The sequence below is a fragment of the Trachypithecus francoisi genome, unplaced genomic scaffold (assembly GCF_009764315.1).
Source record: "Trachypithecus francoisi isolate TF-2019V2 unplaced genomic scaffold, Tfra_2.0 Lachesis_group11, whole genome shotgun sequence".
In the NCBI taxonomy this organism is placed as follows: Eukaryota; Metazoa; Chordata; class Mammalia; order Primates; family Cercopithecidae; genus Trachypithecus; species Trachypithecus francoisi.
The window spans coordinates 80,023,819-80,042,145 of NW_022681456.1; the positions used below are offsets into that span (position 1 = coordinate 80,023,819).

General features: G+C 42.6%; 2 protein-coding genes across 5 annotated transcripts in view; one reads left to right on the forward strand and one right to left on the reverse strand.

Moving 5' to 3' along the window:
• Positions 1-36: 36 nt before the first annotated feature.
• HNRNPA1 (heterogeneous nuclear ribonucleoprotein A1) lies at positions 37-6,969 on the reverse strand. Of its 4 annotated transcripts, XR_004439844.1 has the most exons (12): positions 6,344-6,969; positions 5,657-5,773; positions 5,225-5,371; positions 4,858-5,068; positions 4,675-4,767; positions 4,496-4,588; positions 4,287-4,361; positions 3,926-4,081; positions 3,196-3,351; positions 2,839-2,898; positions 420-490; positions 37-194 (listed from the first exon to the last, which is right to left on the reverse strand). XR_004439844.1 is itself a non-coding variant. In XM_033221819.1 (11 exons), exons 1-10 carry the CDS (start codon positions 6,566-6,568, stop codon positions 2,843-2,845), a joined length of 1,329 nt encoding a protein of 442 aa, XP_033077710.1. In that variant the 5' UTR covers positions 6,569-6,969; the 3' UTR covers positions 37-490; positions 2,839-2,842. The 4 variants fall into 4 exon arrangements, 2 of the variants coding, with proteins under 2 accessions (XP_033077710.1, XP_033077709.1); XR_004439845.1 differs by lacking the exon at positions 3,926-4,081; XM_033221819.1 differs by having other exon boundaries at positions 37-490.
• A 48-nt stretch (positions 6,970-7,017) lies between these two features.
• The window catches only part of CBX5 (chromobox 5), a 45,466-nt gene continuing 34,156 nt past the window's right edge, over positions 7,018-18,327 (forward strand). The window contains exon 1 of the mRNA XM_033221820.1: positions 7,018-7,163. The gene's annotated coding sequence lies outside the window, so the exon portion shown is untranslated. The remainder of the gene's footprint in view (positions 7,164-18,327) is intronic.

Consider the following 18,327-nt stretch of genomic DNA (forward strand, 5'->3'; position numbering starts at 1 on the left):
CACAGATATCACAAAGAAGGACAAAACAAGCAGAACTAAGTTAAATACAGTTTATTAAAAAAAAAAAACAAAAAACAAAAAACAAAAAACCCCATTTACAAAATGGAATTTGAGCTGCAGAACAGCTCATGTCAACTGCACGGCAGTGATAACGAAGTACAGTGGCTCAGATAAAGGTCTTCACAAGGACGTTCCTGCAAAAGGCAAAAGAGGTTATAAAGTATTTACATAAGCAGAGATGAATGACTACACAATTATATCCACTGTCACTACTGGGAATATCTGGTTTTACCAGTAACTTTTTGCAATTGGATGAGATTACAAAATGTTTTGATTTGACGTACAGCTTGTCCTTCTCCCTTTTTACTTTGGGAATGCAGGGCATTCTTTTGCTGACCACTAACTTATAAAAAACTTACCTTTCTGCCACGAACTTGGACAGGTGAGTTTCTGTTTTTAAGAGCTGATAAGACTAGTAGCAGGCTCCTCCCTAGAAAAGTAAACAGCCTTTAGAAGTAGCTCTCTTCTAAGACCAAGTCCCATCTCAAGCTAAACCCCCCATACCTCCCATTAATAGCCCACCCATCCCCCCACCATTTGGGGAAGAGTCTATTACTTTGAGCCATTATTTTAAGGAAATGGGTCAAAGGAAGATAAATAAAAGGGCAAAAATTTATATTCACAGTACAAATAATGTGCTCACTTCCTTCAACTGGGAGCCACCAATAGGGTGTCAATTTAAAACAATTCATCTCCAGAAAAACCAAGTTCAGCTTAACTGGACTAGTTTTGGCTCAATATATTAAGAAAAATGTTTAACAGAAAACTGGACTTTAACCAACTATATGGATGTAAGTAAAATCTGTTCTTACCTACCCGCATAGCAATAAAACCTTTCCTCCTGGTTCTGACTGCTAGTCCTAAGAGTCAGGTGTGCCTTACTCTTGTCTGCCTCCTTCCTTGCGATGATCACTGAAATTTCACTCCCTCCTAGCTTTCATGGAGCGCGCCGTGGCCTGCCCCTGGCTTATCTGTACTCCACATACCACAAGTGTCTACTCTCAGCTGTAGAGTGTCTGAGCTCGGAGCCATTCGCGCTATACTTGCTAGCAGTTCCTAGTAGCTGAACATCTCTCCTGGATCTTTAAAGGCATTGTCACGAATCCTGAGGTATCTGCAAACTCCCTCAATAGTTAGGGTTCCACCTGCTATTGCAAACTCAGCCAGTATCATGGACTATCACCCATGCTTTCCCACCCACCACCACCTCCCACCCACCTCCCACCACCCTCCTCCCCAAACTTCCAACACACCCATGGGATGGAAAATACAGTACTATTGATAAACAAATCTCTATGCTACTAGGTACAATAGCACTGAAATTGAGAGCACCAAAGGTAAGGCTCAAAAGAATCTATGTACAAATAACACATTATCAGATATCAACTGTTAAAGGTTTAGAAATCATTTTCTATACAATTAACATTTTAGGTAGGTTGTGTGACCTTGTGCCATAAAGGGAAACTGCAGTTAACATGAAATTACGTAGAAAAATTTAGTTTCTATTGGTATGGTTTTCATCTCCAAATTAATTAGTATAGTTAACTGATAAAACCTCTGAAGGCCCACCCAAACAGAACCCAGTCAAACTGCAGTTTTCCTTTAATGTAAGCCTATCTTTATGTTCATTAAAATACTTTCTGATATTGCTTATTTTTAAAAGGCCTCCCAAACACTTCAAATCTGTGGATTTATGGAGCGGCATTAGCCAGCAGCTAGTTTCTATTCTCTGGCAGAGCTTTGAACTTGAATTGTGATAGAAGCATTCAACATCATCAGGGGGAGTGGGTAGGGAAAGTCCAAATCTCTGCCAGTCCCAAATCCATACAGTTGTCATTTCATTCAAGAGAATTAAATCGTTTATTGATTACACATGATAATGGTTGATACACAAGCTTCATTCCCATCTATAATTTTATCTGGTACCATTATTCAATTTAGATATATTGCATAGGATGTGCCAACAATCACTTTTATAACCAGTAATTCCATGATTTTGCTTGGGTAATCCCTTTTAATGGTGAACTTTAGGTCACAACAGTAACTATCAGTTCAACTACACCAAGGTTTCCGAAGACAATGGCTTCTCCACCCAAGCAGGTTGTATATAAATTCCAAATAGAACCTGGCATCACCCTGAAGGAATTCTAACTTCACACTGTGGGGAAATTTACCAAGATGGCTTCAGAGTAGACTAACTTACACAGCACATTAAAAAAAAGACATTTATTCAGCGTCACGATCAGACTATTACATTTAGCAATCAACAGCATGGGTGCAAAAAAAAAAAATCTACATTAAAACCCTTTGTTGGAATGCTTTACACTTTCCACAGAACAGAAACTAAAATAACCTGTTATACAATTAGTCACAAATACAGTCCTCGAGTTTTTTGCCCATACACATGAGTATTTGTCTAAAACATGTCTTCTTTGTAGCAGCTAGGCCCTGCCACCACTGTGCTTGGCTGAGTTCACAAATCTGTTGTAACCTGTAGCTTCCCTGTCACTTCTCTGGCTCTCCTCTCCTGCTAAGCTTTGTTTCCTGTTGAACAATATGGAATAAAGTTGTTAATCTAAACATATTAAGACTCAAGGCTACAATCCAATATCAAGTTTGCTTCCCACAAATTTTGCTGATCTGAATATTAACTTTATATCCACAATTACTGCAATTATAATGTTAACTATGTTGCACTGCTCAGCTACATTAGGGTTATTGGGTTCATCAGCAATTTAAAAAATTATGTCAACAACACACAAAAAGGTGCTTACTTACCTAATTAAAATCTTCTGCCACTGCCATAGCTACTGCTGCTGCTGGAACCGCCATAGCCACCTGAAGAGTACAATTTCTTTTTTAAAGTTTCGAAGTGCCAACAGTAATACAATGTTTTCATATTTGAGATAATAAAAGTTAAATTCAAGTGTCTGGCCATTAAAAAATGGCCCCTACTCCAAGGGAGGTGGTAAAGGGGTCCCATGATTTTTAAAATGTGATCAAATTATCACTTTCTGAAGGTTCTAAACTGTAAACGTTTTGGTGCCTAGACATAGCAGTTAAAGGGCTTTCTTCCCAGCAGTAGCTACAGACACAACTTTTTTTACATGATCCCAAATTACACAGATACCATACCTTGGTTTCGTGGTTTTGCAAAGTATTGGCCTCCACCGCCATAGGGGCCAGAGCTTCTGCCTCCAAAATTTCCTCCCTTCATGGGTCCAAAATTTGAAGACTGATTGTTGTAATTGCCAAAATCATTGTAGCTTCCACCACCTCCAAAATTGCTTCCTATGAATGGGAAAGAGGGCCTTCGTCTGTTACCTGAGGATGATGCTAGTTTCCAATTCTGTTTAGTGGTCAGAATAATAAGGTTGAGTTATCTGCCTTCCTTTCTCCCAAACTATAGTGACTCCAATCCTTGCATTTCATTCTCTGGGAAAGGCATTCAGTTGAATAATCCAGTAATAAAAAGAAAACTGGCCTAACTCACCATGACATAAAATAAAGAGATTTTCATAGTGGCTCAAGCATATTCTACAGCCTTGAAGGCCTTCATGGATCCAGGGCCACGGCAAGCAGAAGTATCTTGGATACATCAACTAAGCGCCTAAGGTCCCAAAGGAGTTAAGATACTAAATCCTTCTATGATACTAATCTAACTCAGACAATACTATCCACTTATCTCTACTAATTGGGAGTGAGGCGGCCCCAGCTTAAAGCTAGGAGGAGGTAGCATAGCAAGCCCATTTATTTTTAATATACCATGCAGTGTACCACACAATGCTTTGAACAGCACCAGAACCCAAGCTCTAAAAGGCTAATCTAGCTGTCACACCAAGTACTTGGATCACTGGATACCTACCACTACCACCGCCAAAGCCGCCTCCGCCTCCGTTGTTATAGCTGTCATAGCTGCCACTCCCGCCATAGCCACTGCCCTGGTTTCCATAACCCTGTCCACCACTTCCATAGCCTCTGCTTCCTCCAGAGTAACCAGGGCCGCCTCCTCCATAACCACCTACAAGAATACAATTCTTCTCAATAAGACAAAAGTATTTGACAATGAAAACTTGTGCAAGTGTAATGGCTGAAGGCCTGCTCACAGCATGCGTGTTATGGGCAAGGTTGAGTTTGTCATGCACCAGAATTTTAGTCTCTTATCAACCTATTCTAAAGATCCAGGTTGCCAGGATTTTTTCTCTACTTAGTCCTAAAAAACTTACCATCATTACCAAATCCATTATAGCCATCCCCACTGCCACCATATCCACCACCACCACGGCTGCCACCAAAGCCACCTGGAAGAAAAAGTTTCAAGTTTTAAGTATGACTTGCACTGAAAGCGACATTCTGAATGCACTTCCCATACTGTAAAATCTACGTAGCAAAGATGGTGTTAAGTCAGAACTACATGTACATAAACCATACATACCACGACCACTGAAGTTTCCTCCACGACCGAAGTTGTCATTCCCACCGAAACCACCTCCACGACCACCACCAAAGTTTCCAGAACCGCTTCGACCTTAAGAAATGAAGTTTAAGCATTAAATCATTTATACCTGAGTATCTCAAAGTTACCTATCAGGTTTAATTAAGCAACAAGCATACCTCTTTGGCTGGATGAAGCACTAGCCATCTCTTGCTTTGACAGGGCTTTCCTAACTTCACAGTTGTGGCCATTCACAGTATGGTATTTCTGAACTAAAAAAAAAATACAGACACATGGTCTCAGGATTTAGAATGACACATGGATTGTGGAACCCTTACTAAATGCCACTATCGGATACTTACTGACAATCTTATCCACGGAGTCATGGTCGTCGAAGGTTACAAAGGCAAAGCCCCTTTTCTTGCCACTGCCTCGGTCAGTCATGATTTCAATCACTTCGATTTTCCCATACTGCTCAAAATAATCTCTTAGGTGATGTTCTTCAGTGTCTTCTTTAATGCCACCAACAAATATCTTTTTCACAGTTAAGTGGGCACCTGGTCTTTGAGAATCCTAATAGGAGGAAAACCACAGGTTTAGATTAGCAAACCCTATATTCAAATCAAACATTGTTCTGGTAAGTTTAGAAAACTCCTGAATCTTAAGTCCATAACAGCACATCTCTAAATGAGTTGAAGAGAAAAAAAAACCCAACACAAAACAACTCACTTCTCTTGAGACAGCTCTCTTTGGTTCCACAACTCTTCCGTCCACCTTGTGTGGCCTCGCATTCATAGCTGCATCCACCTCCTCCACAGTGGCATATGTGACAAACCCAAAGCCCCTGGAACGCTTGGTGTTTGGATCTCTCATTACCTGAGAACAGTGTTAATTTATGTAACACAAAGTCTGACCGCAGAAGCTTTTGTCATAACTTTGAATAGGGCAATAGGAAACTTTACACCAGCCTTTTATAAAAAGCGGTTCAGTTTCCCACTACCCTAGATTTAACAGGTAGCTTTTAAAATCAAAGCAGAATGTTCCTTTGTCGACAAAGTTCTAACCATAATGCTACTAACAACTTTCATAAGCATTCAGAGAGGACTGCACCAAGCTATGCCAAGGAAATCGGCTATTTTACTGCTTTGTTCCAATTCTTACCACACAGTCCGTGAGCGTTCCCCATTGCTCAAAATGGCTCCTCAGGCTCTCATCGGTTGTTTCAAAGCTCAACCCTCCAATGAAGAGCTTCCTCAGCTGTTCGGGCTCTTTAGGAGACTGGAGTGGGGGAAGGGGGAAGTGTTAAATGGACTACAACACGAAACAATTTCCATCAAGGAAAAAAAAAGCCAGACACCAACTGTGTACCTAGCACTTATTGTTCGTTCAGGTCGCAACAAGCCACGTGCTTCTCCCTATCAAGGGAGGCAGTACGCTGGGGGTTGGGAGTGCTGGGAAATCGCAAGCGCATGCGCCTCTAGTCGTCTTCCGACGCACGCGCTTTGTTGCAAAGGCTTGGGCGGGAGGGGTCCATCTCCATAATGGGACTAACCGCTCTTCAGAAATCTCGCTCACCAAGGCAAGGTTTAAAAAAAGACAAAGATCCTGTGTGCCTAAGAATTTTGCTACGAGTAGCAAGTCCCGCGTGATAACTCATGGTTGGCGGAGAGCGGCCTCATGGCGATCAAGAGGACAAAATGGCGACTTGAACTTTGGGAGGGGTAGGCCTGGGCAGCGACCGAAGTTAACTGTAGAATCGGCTGGGGCAAGGAACGAAACCAAGCTACATCTTACCGATTCAGGAAAGGGAGAGGAAAAAATTCAAGTTGGAAAGCTCGCCTAACTCACCTCTGACTTAGACATGACGGCAGGGAGAAGAGACTTTAACGATGCTTCTTCGGCGGCGTCCACGGGCAGAAAGGAGCAAGCTGACGAACGTATCTGCCAGCCTACCTTCGGCCTCTCTTTTTTACCCCGCCTCCTCGCTTTCGGCATTGGTAGACTCCGCCCTGGGACAGCTCTGATTGGACATTTGAAATCGCTTCCCCTTACTATTGGCCTGTGGTGCCACATTGCTGTGTAACGTCATTCCTTTGGGCGTTCTACGCGTCTCCACCCCTTGGAGTCAATTGGTTCTCGAGTAATATTATTGTTAACCAGTCTGATTGGCCAACCGACCAATCATTCATGTTTGAATCTACCTGGGGTGTTTAACGCCTTTTTAATCTTCCACGCGTAAATATTACAGTCAAGTCGCTTGGCAAAGCATGATTAACACTATGTATTAGATAAGCAGTTAGCCACGAGGTCACAGTTTTTTTGCAAAGAACGCTTGTTGACCGCACGTGTAGCAAAATGGCGAATTGTGCGCAGGCGCATTAAGAAGTTCCACCTGCCTCTGGGAACACGTGAAATGGCGGGCAGGACTAGGCAGTGAACCTACGGCGCCTGCGTGTTGGCGGGAGTTGGTCCTAGCTTTGCGCATGCGCAGTGGGCGGAGAAAAAACGGTCCGGTCCCAGAATAGGTTGCGCAGGCGCAGGGAAGGATCCGTTTTGGCGGGCGGTTGGCGTTGCGCAGAAGGCGGCGGCGGCGGTGGTGGCTAGTGGTGCGGCCTCACCAAACAGGAACAGGGCAGACGTTAGCGTGAGTGATCACTCTCAATCCCGGGTAAGTGGCAGACAGTCTTATCTACCCATAGTAGGTCTTGAACTGACTCCATTTGGGCCCGTTATTGTGTGAAATGAATGGACCGCGGGGTGGGGGATAGTTAAGGGGCAGCGGTGGATCAGGTCAACCAATAGAAGGACAGGGGGCGGGATGTTTTAATCCCTGTAGGTTCTTTGGAGCTGTGCAGCCGAAGACTTTGACTGGCTTGTGTATAGGCCAATTGGGTGTGCCTTGAGCTGCCGACTGATCGGCCCTTGGGCCATCGGAATGTGGGAGATGGGTTTCCCCTTCTGAGCGGCGTCTCACTGAGCCAGTGAGCAGGAAGCGCGCGGTAGGTTGGGCTTCTCCAGGAGGCAGCGGTTTGACTCCAATGGGGAATGCGGGATCGGGCGGTTAAACGGAAGGAACGAATCTGGAGCCAGTAGACGGACAGCCTAAGGAAAGCGCTGGGACCAGTCGTCCAATCGGCTCTCCAAAAGAGAGAGGTCTTCGATTTGGGGTTGTGAGGAAGGGGAGTCGGTGCCTGTAATGGCGTGTGAGGATGAATGTTTTATCCACAATGACTTTTCTGACGAAGCCTTTAGGCCTCAGTCCCATACACCTCCCTGAAAGCCTAAGTTTCCTCCTGTATTCCTCGACTTGAGCATTTTCCCCCCGCCTCCCCACTTGAGGTTTGGGGAACAGAGGAGGTTTTTGTTTGTTTGTTTTTTATAATACTTTCAGAAGTCGCTTCTTTAGGAAGACTGTTAAAATGTTAGAACGAATAGGAGAAATCTCTATATCCTGATAGTGCATATTTCCACGGACAATATGTTTGTAGGTCCATAGAAAAGTTTTGGAAAGCTACACACCAAAGTGTGTCAATCCTAGGGATACAGTAGGATCGAGGCAGGCTGGTTCTTTAATGTTTAAAACTTTGCAAGATTAATGATTTGTGATTAAAATTAAATAAAAAATGAAGTCAGTTGTTTTGTGTTTCTAATCATAATCACATACTTACCACCCCTTTTCTGATTTATATAATCCATGTGCCCAGTGCTTTTATTTTAGTCTCTTTCTCCCGAGAACTTTCCCTCTCATACATTTCTTTTCTTTACACCATTAAAGATATCCTAAAACCCCCTTTTTGCTGTTCATTTGAGGATATCTGACTTTGGATTAAAAAAGAAACGCTTAAAGAGGGTAATATTTAGGGTTCTGGGGACAGAAGACTCATCCATCACCTGGATTATTCCTTGCCTTTTTAATTAGATTTCCTTCGAAGTGTGTTTTACATGCAGTCTATCTCCTTTTGATAATGCCCACTCTGCTTATTCCAGGATCTTTTGGAGAAATAAATAAATTTTGATAACATTGGCTGTATCAGAGTCTTACTGCTTTATTCAATAATTCAGGATCAAGGAAAAATACTTAAATACTGAAAATCAACTACCTATGAAGTACACTTATGACTAGAGACCTTTCCGACTTTATACCAAAGACAAACGATTTTAATAGCAGTTTATGAACAGAGGAAAAATTTCCATGTTCTCTGGCACTAGCAAAAGGACAAACCTATAATTTATACCTGGCTTTAAACCTATTTGTAGGTTTGCTAGTAATAGGGTTGCTGAGCTTCTGAGAACTAAAGTGATACTGGTTAAGGGTATCTGTCCTGGATTTATTTAGGTTTGAAAGGAATACAGTCTTAACCTACAGCAAGATTTCTCAGCGTTAGCACTGTTGATATTTTGAGGCAGATAATTCTTTGTTAAGGGTATTCGGGGTGTCCTGTGCATAGTAAAATATTTAGCAAAATCCCTGGCTTCTACCGACTATATGCCAGTAACATCGCACCTCTCGCCACATCCCCATTTGTGACAATCAGATTGTTAACAGACATTGCCAAATGTCCGGGGAGGTAGGGATCGGGGATAAAATCTCCCTCGGTTGAAAATCATTTTTCTAAAATTCTGGAGCATGCAGGGCACAGTTTCGTGTTCCTGTAGTCCCAGCTACTCTGGAAGCTGAGGCAGGAGGCTTGACCTCAGGAGGTCAAGGTTGCAGTGTGAGATGATTATGCCTGTGAATAGCTACTGCACTTGTCTGGGCAGCACAACAAGATCTTACTGCTAAAAAATAAAAATAAAATGCTAGAGTTTATTATTTTTTCAAAATCCATTATTTTGCCAATTGGAAAATGCGTAAAAGTGAGAGAAGATGGTTGAAGGGTTTAGGGAGTGGCATTTGGTAAATGGATCGCTAAATCCTGATGTTTATCTCCTTAGATACAGAATTGATCCTTGTTCTATTTGATAAAAGGAAATTTTTATTAAAATTTTTACCACTTGATCTGGTGCCAGTGGCTCACGTCTGTAATCCCAGCACTTTGGGAGGCTGAGGTGGGCGGATCACTTGAGGCCAGGAGTTTGAAACCAGCCTGGCCAATATGGTGAAACCCGCCTCTACTAAAAACACAAAAATTGGGCCAGGCGCAGTGGCTCATATCTGTAATCCCAGCCCTTTGGGCGGCCGAGACGGGTGGATCACTTAAAGTCAGGAGTTCAAGACCAGCCTGGCCAACATCGTGAAACCCCGTCTCTACTGAAAATACAAAAAAATTAGCCGGGCGTGGTGGCAGGTGCCTCTAATTCCAGCTACTCGGGAGGCGGAGACAGAATTGCTTGAACTTGGGAAGCAGAGGATGCAGTGAGCAGAAATTGCACCACTGCACTCCAGCCTGGGTGACAGAGCGAGACTCCGTCTCAAAACAAAAAAACAAAAAAACCGGCCGGGCACGGTGGCTCAAGCCTGTAATCCCAGCACTTTGGGAGGCCGAGACGGGTGGATCACGAGGTCAGGAGATCGAGACCATCCTGGCTAACACTGTGAAACCCCGTCTCTACTAAAAAATAACAAAAAACTAGCCGGGCGAGGTGGCGGGTGCCTATAGTCCCAGCTACTCAGAGGCTGAGGCAGGAGAATGGCGTAAACCCAGGAGGCAGAGCTTGCAGTGAGCTGAGATCCAGCTACTGCACTCCAGCCCGGGCGACAGAGCGAGACTCCGTCTCAAAAAACAAACAAACAAAAAACCCCACAAAAATTAGCCAGGCATGGTGGTGGGCGCCTGTAATCCCAGCTACTCAGGAACCTGAGATGGGAGAATCGCTTCAACCCGGAGGCAGAGGTTGTAGTGAGCTGAGATCGTGCCACTGTACCCCAGCATGGGCGACAGAATGAGACCTTGTCTCAGGAAAAAAGAAATGTTTACCACTTTTTGCAAATTAAACTTATACATACGACTGATTGCATCTTGTCCTTGTTTGGCTTCCTAAAATAATGGCAAATATGTTTTTGAAGAAGGTAGACTTTGCCTTACATCCGTCTTTTTCACTTGATTCTAGCTAGCCTCTTTACTGGGATTCTTTTGGATCCACGTTTCAAAACTTTTTTGACCTCAATAAGAAATGTATTTTACAGTAATCCTGTACACACATTGAAACAGATTTCACTAAACAAACAAATGTGCAGAGCACTCTGATACTCTTTTGTCTGCAGTATACTATTTCATTGTCTTAAGAAAGCAGTCAATTTCCACTGAACTGATTTCGCAGCTGTTTATAGACCCAGAGTTTTGGGGGAAAAAAGACTGCTGATCTAAACAATAGGTCACCAAATCATGCCACTTTTGATTACTTTCTGAGTCAGTTCCTTCCATCTCCAGCCCCAACCCCTGGTACAGATGGTCCCTTACTTGTGATATTTCGACTTAAGATTTCTTTCACTTTTACAATGGTGTGGAAAGCAATTAATTTCCTTTCAGTAGAAACCATACTTCAAGTATCCACATAACCATTCTGTTTTTCACTTTCGGTACAGTAATCAACCAATTACATGAGATATTCAACACTTTATTATAAAATAGGCTTTGTGTTAGGTGATTTTGTCCAACAGTAGGCTAATGTAAGTATTCTGAACACATTTAAGAGTAGGCTAGGCTAAGCTATGATGTTCAGTAGGAACACCTTAGGTGTAGGAAATGAATTTTCAATTTTTCGTATTTTCAACCTATAAGTCAAGGAGTATCTAAACAGATTAAGCAGTGACCTGTTACTTGGTGTTTTTACTCATGTGTTTTACTTTGAAAGATTATAGGAGCCAAGCCGAGACTTTCTAGTTTACTGTGGTGTGCAAGTGAAAATTGCTTGTTTTATTATAAAGTCTCACAGTGCTTAAAGAGGGAAAGCAATAAAAATATTGCAAAATCTCTCACAATGTGATAGGGTTTTTTGTTTGTTTGTTTTGAGATGGAGTCTCGCTCTTGTTGCCCAGTCTGGGGTGCAATGGCGCAATCTTGCCTCATGTCAACCTCCGTCTCCCGGGTTCAAGCGATTCTTCTGCCCCATCCTCTTGAGTAGCTGGTATTACAGACATGTGCCACCACGCCCTACTAATTTTTAGTAGAGACAGGGTTTCTCCATGTTGGTCAGGCTGGCCTCGAACTCCTGACCTTAGGTGATCCGCCTGCCTTGGCTTCCCAAAGTGCTGAGATTACAAGCGTGAGCCACTGTGCCCAGCCTCTAATGTGATAATTAGTAGATATGATGAACTTTTCTCTCTCGTGGTGAAATTTTAGTGGGTAATTTTTCATTGAAATTCTGGGAATATCACAGAGTTAGAAATCCTAACTTCCAGAGTGATACGTGTTGGGCCTCCAATTACAAAAGTTACAGCATTTGTACTTAGAATTTAGAGACATACCGGCCGGGTGCAGTGATTCATGTCTGTAATCCCAGCACTTTGGGAGACCGAGGCGGGCGGATCATGAGTTCAGGAGATTGAGACCATCCTGGCTAACACGGTGAAACCCCATCTCTACTAAAAATACAAAAAATTAGCCAGACGTGGAGGCGGGCACCTGTAGTCCCAGCTACTCTGGAGGCTGAGGCAGGAGAATTGCTGAACCTGGGAGGCGGAGGTTGCAGCGAGCCAAGACTCGGCACCACAGCACTCAAGCCTGGATGACAGAGCGAGACTGTCTCAAAAAAAAAGAAAAGAACAACTTAGAGATATACCTAACCATTGCAACCAAATCTAAAAGTGTTTACTATAAAGGGGAATATATTTTTTCACTGTTCTGTCTGAAAAGTAGTAAGTGGAAAGCTTCAATTTGGGTAGTAGGTAAGCAGGGTGATAGTTGGGGAAAGGAAGAGTGGGCCTACATTTGAAGTGGCTGGATTTGTATATGGCTGGGGAAATTCTGGAGATTCTCAGAGCCTTTAACAATACTCTAGAAAAGAGAAAGGTTTGGTATCAGGGTACAAAGATTTTTGAGGAAGACCAAGTATTTTTTTGCTTCTATTGAGATTTGTTTGTTTTTGAGACAGTCTCACTCTGTTGCCCAGGCTGGAGTGCAGTGGCGTGATCTTGGCTCGCTGCAACCTCTGTCTCCCAGGTTCAAGTGATCCTCCTGCCTCAGCCTCCCAAGTAGCTGGGATTACAGGCATGTGCCACCATGCCTGGCTAATTTTTTTGTGTTTTTAGTAGAGACGAGTTTTCACCGTGTTAGCCAGGATGGTCTCGATCTACTGACCTTGTGATCCAACTGCCTCGGCCTCCTAAAGTGTTGGGATTACAGGTGCGAGCCACTGTGCCCAGCTCTATTGAGGTCTTTAACTGCATAGCATGATTTCTGTATCTTATTGATATAGCCCATTTAATTAATAACTGTCGTGGTAAAGCATTTCTAGTCTTTATTTTGTCCTTTTACTTAGATTGTTTTTATTTCCATTCACCTTACATGAAACTGGGCCTAAAGCTATGTTATGGATATTGATTTTAAAAGTAATAAATTACAATATGAGATACCACTTGATTCAGTATGGCTGTTTACATATCTGCTATTCGTGAACTTGGACTCTGGGCAATCATCTTTTTCTCCTGACATAAACTTTTATTTTTCTTCCTTGCTTATAGAGAATGATTTTAACTGATCATTGTACTAATAGGAAGGAGTCCAGGTCATCCTGAGAAGAGTTCGCTTGTCCAGAGTCCAAGATGCAGATTTGTTGGATTTCTGTAAGCCACTGGAAGCCACATATTCATTTCTGATGACAGCTTTACACTTGTGCTGGAAGAACACCCACTGTGACAACTGCTGCCTATGTTTAGTCTGTCCAGGAGCTCTACCAACTAGCATGTTTGCAGAAAAACCTACACTGTTCTTGTTAGCAGCTATGTAAATATTAGATCTTTCTGAGTTTCTCTTCTCAGATCTGCCAATTTCTTTGGGGCAAATTGTATCCTGCAGTTGCCTCAATTTACCCTTTGAAAATGAGGGATTAAAGGTTTTAGACATTCTTTGGGTTGTCTGAAACACAATTCTTTTTGCATCAGTAATGTTTTATATATGTCTACTTTATGATTTTTAAAATTTTATTCTCCCTGTATATTAGTTTCCTGTGGCTGCTGTAACAAATTACCACAGACTTGGTGGTTTAAAACGAGGAGTTAGGCCGGGCGCGGTGGCTCAAGCCTGTAATCCCAGCACTTTGGGAGGCCGAGACGGGCGGATCACGAGGTCAGGAGATCGAGACCATCCTGGCTAACACGGTGAAACCCCGTCTCTACTAAAATATACAAAAAATTAGCCGGGCGAGATGGCGGGCGCCTGTAGTCCCAGCTACTCGGGAGGCTGAGGCGAGAGAATGGCGTAAACCCGGGAGGCGGAGCTTGCAGTGAGCTGAGATCCGGCCACGGCACTCCAGCCTGGGCAACGGAGCGAGACTCCGTCTCAAAAAAAAAAAAAAAAAAAAAAACAAGAGGAGTTGGCCGGGTGCAGTGGCTCAAGCCTGTAATCCCAGCACTTTGGGAGGCTGAAATGGGCAGATCACGAGGTCAGGAGATAGAGACCATCCTGGCTAACACGGTGAAACCCCATCTCTACTAAAAATACAAAAAACTAGCCGGGCAAGGTGGTGAGTGCCTGTAGTCCCAGCTACTCGGGAGGCTGAGGCAGGAGAATGGTGTAAACCCGGGAGGCGGAGCTTGCAGTGAGCTGAGATCCAGCCACTGCACTCCAGCCTGGGCAACGGAGCGAGACTCCGTCTCAAAAAAAAAAAAAAAAAAAAAAAAACGAGGAGTTTATTCTTCTCACAATTTTGGAGCCCAGAAGTCTACAATCAAGATATTGAGGCCCCTTTGGAGGCTGTAGGAGAGACTGTGTTCTTTGCCTCTTTTAGCTTCTGATTATGGTCAGCATTCCTTGGCATGTCTCTCTGCTCTGTTTTCACATTGTCTTCTGTCTTGGGTACTTGCATCAGAACTCTCCCTCTACCTCTGTATTATAAAGATACGTATGATTGCAAATAAGAAACCACTTGGATGAACCAGAGATAAATTTCTCCTCTCCTATCTTTTAATTCAACCTGAGAGAGCAGATTTAAAATACATTTTATTCCTAAAGTGGCAGGTCCTTGAAAAAAAATGTAGATTCATGTTTATTTTATTTTGAGACAGAGTCTCGTTTTGTCGCCCAGTCTGGAGTGCATTGGTGCAATCTCGGCTCACTGCAACCTCCGCCTCCCAGGTTCAAGCTATTCTCTTGCCTCAGCCTCCTGAGTAGCTGGGATTACAGGTGCCCAGCCAATTTATGTATTTTTAATAGAGATGGGATTTCACCATTGTGGCCAGGTTGGTCTCAAACCCCTGACCTCAGGTGATCCGCCTGCCTCAGCCTCCCAAAGTGCTGGGATTACAGGCATGAGTCACCACGCCTGGCCAGATTCATCTTTTAATCACATCTTTTGCTATATAAAGTAACATTTACAGGTTCAAGGGATTAAGATATGAATCTCTGTTGGGGGAGGGCCATCATTCAGACCACTACACACTGGTTCCCTAACCTCTACCCAAATAGATTTGACCTAATTCAGAAAAGGTTATTTTTAAAGAAAGAGAGGCAAGTGAAAAAAGGCTCAGAAACCTGGGTTCTTGTCCTACCTCTGCCATTATCTAATGGTGTAACCATGGGTGAGCCATCTGCCCTCTTTAGTCCTTAGTTTCTTCATCTTATAGGGAGGGAGTTGGATAAGTGATCGTTAACAAGCCTTCTAGACCTCAGACTTTATGAAGTGTCTCCTAAGTCATCTTGGAGTTTGCTTTTTAAGTCAATAATTTTTTTTTTTTTTTTTTTTTGAGATGGAGTCTTGCTCTGTCGCCCAGGCTGGAGTGCAGTGGCGGGATATCAGCTCACCGCAACCTCTGCCTCCCGGGCTCACGCCATTCTCCTGCCTCAGCCTCCCGAGTAGCTGGAACTACAGGCGTCCGCCACCGCCCCCAGCTAATTTTTTTTGTATTTTTAGTAGAGACGGGGTTTCACTGTGTTTGCCAGGATTGTCTCGATCTCCTGACCTCGTGATCCGCCCGTCTCGGCCTCCCAAAGTGCTGGGATTACAGGTCTTAAGTCAGTAATTTTAAATGTGAATCAAAACATTACAAATTACAACGTTTTGTGTCAGTGTAGTCCTGTTCTTGCCTAAGACTTGAAGGATGGAAGACTGAGCTGTTGGCTGAATGTTAACTCCTTGGGATATTAACACAGGATAACCTGTATTTGTTAGCTGTGTGCTTAAACCTTTCTAAAGAAAAGGTTTTCTATAAGGGATGTAATAGACTAGCTGGGACATTTTCACTGTATTTCTAGTGAGGCTATAGACTGTGTAGCCTGGATTTTCTTTCCAGTAGTAGTAGTTCATCAAAATTAAACACTGACAAATTTTTTTCTACCTGAAACTAGGTCATAGAGAGAGTAAAAATTTTCACTTGCAGTCTTACTCTTCAGACTCACTGAATGCCTGTTCCATCCTGTTTCATTACTAGGAAGGACACTAGATAAAGCCCTGAGCTTGAGATGTTGTATTTGAAAGGACTGTTTGAAGATCAGGTTTTACAACACACTTGTTATTTATTTCTTCTGTGGAGAGGAGGAACCAAATTGGATTCAAGTATTTTTCTGATAGTAATCTATGTTTCTTAGAATAAAGCAAGTTCATATCTGAGCCAGAGGGCATAATTATGTCAGAATAAAATATAATTATGTCGGAATAAAATGCTCTGTACTAAAGAGGTCAACTAACAGGCTGGGAAATCTTAAGTTTTGTTTTTAAGGCAAATCCTTGAACTCTCTGTGCCTCGTTTCTCATCCCTAAATCTGTGCACCTCACCTCACTGGGAGTTGTGGAGGGTAATATACTGCTAATTTGTTCAGTATTTCACAACAATAAATTATGCCTAAGATCTGATAAAACATAGCAAACCTCATTTATATGAATAGAGATAAGCATAGATAAGACTTACAGATAATAAAGAAAATTCATTAAAATTTTTTTAACTTTCTTGATTATTAAACATTTTTCCTTCTGTTTCCTATATATTTTCCAAAGTATTTTCTTATTATTTTTCCATGATAGACTTATGAAATAGGGCAAATAACAAACACCGGGTTATGTAATAAATGAATAAATCCATCAAGTGGATATAACAATTCTAAATGTCCTAAAAGCTAATAATAAAGCTTCAACATACACCAAGGAAAACAGAAATGAAGTAACAAGCCAGGCGCGGTGACTCATGCCTGTAATCCCAGCACTTTGGGAGGCTGAGGTTGGTGGACTACCTGAGGTCAGGAGTTCCAGCCCAGCCTGGCCAACATGGCGAAACTGTCTACTAAAAATACAAAAATTATCTGGACATAGTGGTGTGCGCTTGTAATTAATCCCAACTACTTGGGAGGTTGAGACAGGAGAATCGCTTGAACCTGGGAGGCGGAGGTTGCAGTGAGCTGAGGTTGCACCACTGCATTCCAGCCTGGGTGACAGAGCAAGACTCCGTCTCAAATTAAAAAAAAGGAAATAACAGACATCTGCAATTATATTTGGAAATTTCAGTGCCTCTCAGTAACTGATAAAACAGGTAGACAAAGTAAGGAAACAGAAGACTTGAACAACACTGCCAATAACCTGATATAATTGACATTTATAGAATAGTACAAGCAACAACAGAATACATGTGCTTTTCAAGTGCGCATGGAACATTTACACAGTTTATTTTCTGGGTCAGTAAGTCTCAAATTCAAAAGGATTCAATCATAAAGGTTTTTTAAAAACTTTAAATAGGGTCTTGTTCTGTCCCCCAAGCTGGAGTTCAGTGGCACAATCATAACTCACTTCAGCCTGAAACTCCTGGGCTCAAGTGATCCTCCTGCCTCAGCCTTCAGAAAAGCTGGGACCACTGGCATGTGCCACCATGCTTAGCCCCCCCACCCTTTTTTTTTTTTGGTAGAGACAGGGTCTTGTTATGTTGCCCAGATTGGTGTCAGACTCCTGGGCTCAAGTGATCCTCTCATCTCAGCTTCCCAAAGTGCTGGGATTACAGGCATGAGCCACTATGCCTGGCCAAGGTATGTTTCTTTCCTGATCATAGTGCAATTAAATAAAACATCAGTAACAAAGATATCAAGAAAAATCCCTAAATATTGTGAAACTACACAACACACTTCAAAGTAACCCACCTACAAAGAGGAAATTGCAAAGAAAACTAAAATATACTTGGAACTGAATGAAAATGAAAAGACGATATATCAACTTTTAGGATGAGGCTGGGTGCTGTGACTGATTCCTGTAAACCCAACACTGAAGCTGAGGCGAGAGGATCACTCGAGCCCAGGAGTTCGTGACCTGCCTGGGCAACATAGTGAGACCTAGTCTCTAGAAAAAACAAAACAGTATCCAGGAGTGGTGGCTTGCCAGTAGTCCCAGCTACTTGGAAGGCTGAGGTGGGAAGCTCAGTGGAGCTTGGTAGATCAAGGCTGCATTGAGCTGTGATCCTGCCACTGCACTTGAGCCTGGGTGACAGAGACCCTATCTCAAAAACAAAACAAAGCAAACTTGTGGGATGCAGTTAAGACAGTGCTTAAAGGGAAATTGATAGCATTAAATACTTTAACAACAAAAGCAGGTCACTGACAGTTTTGGCTCTATGAACCTAGAAAAAGAACACATTAAATCCAAAGTAAACAAGAAAACAGTAATGATAAAAGCAGCAGTTATTGGTATATAGAACAATAGAGAATATCAGTAAAATGGAAAGTTCTTTGAAAAGATGAATAAAATTGATAAATCAGGAA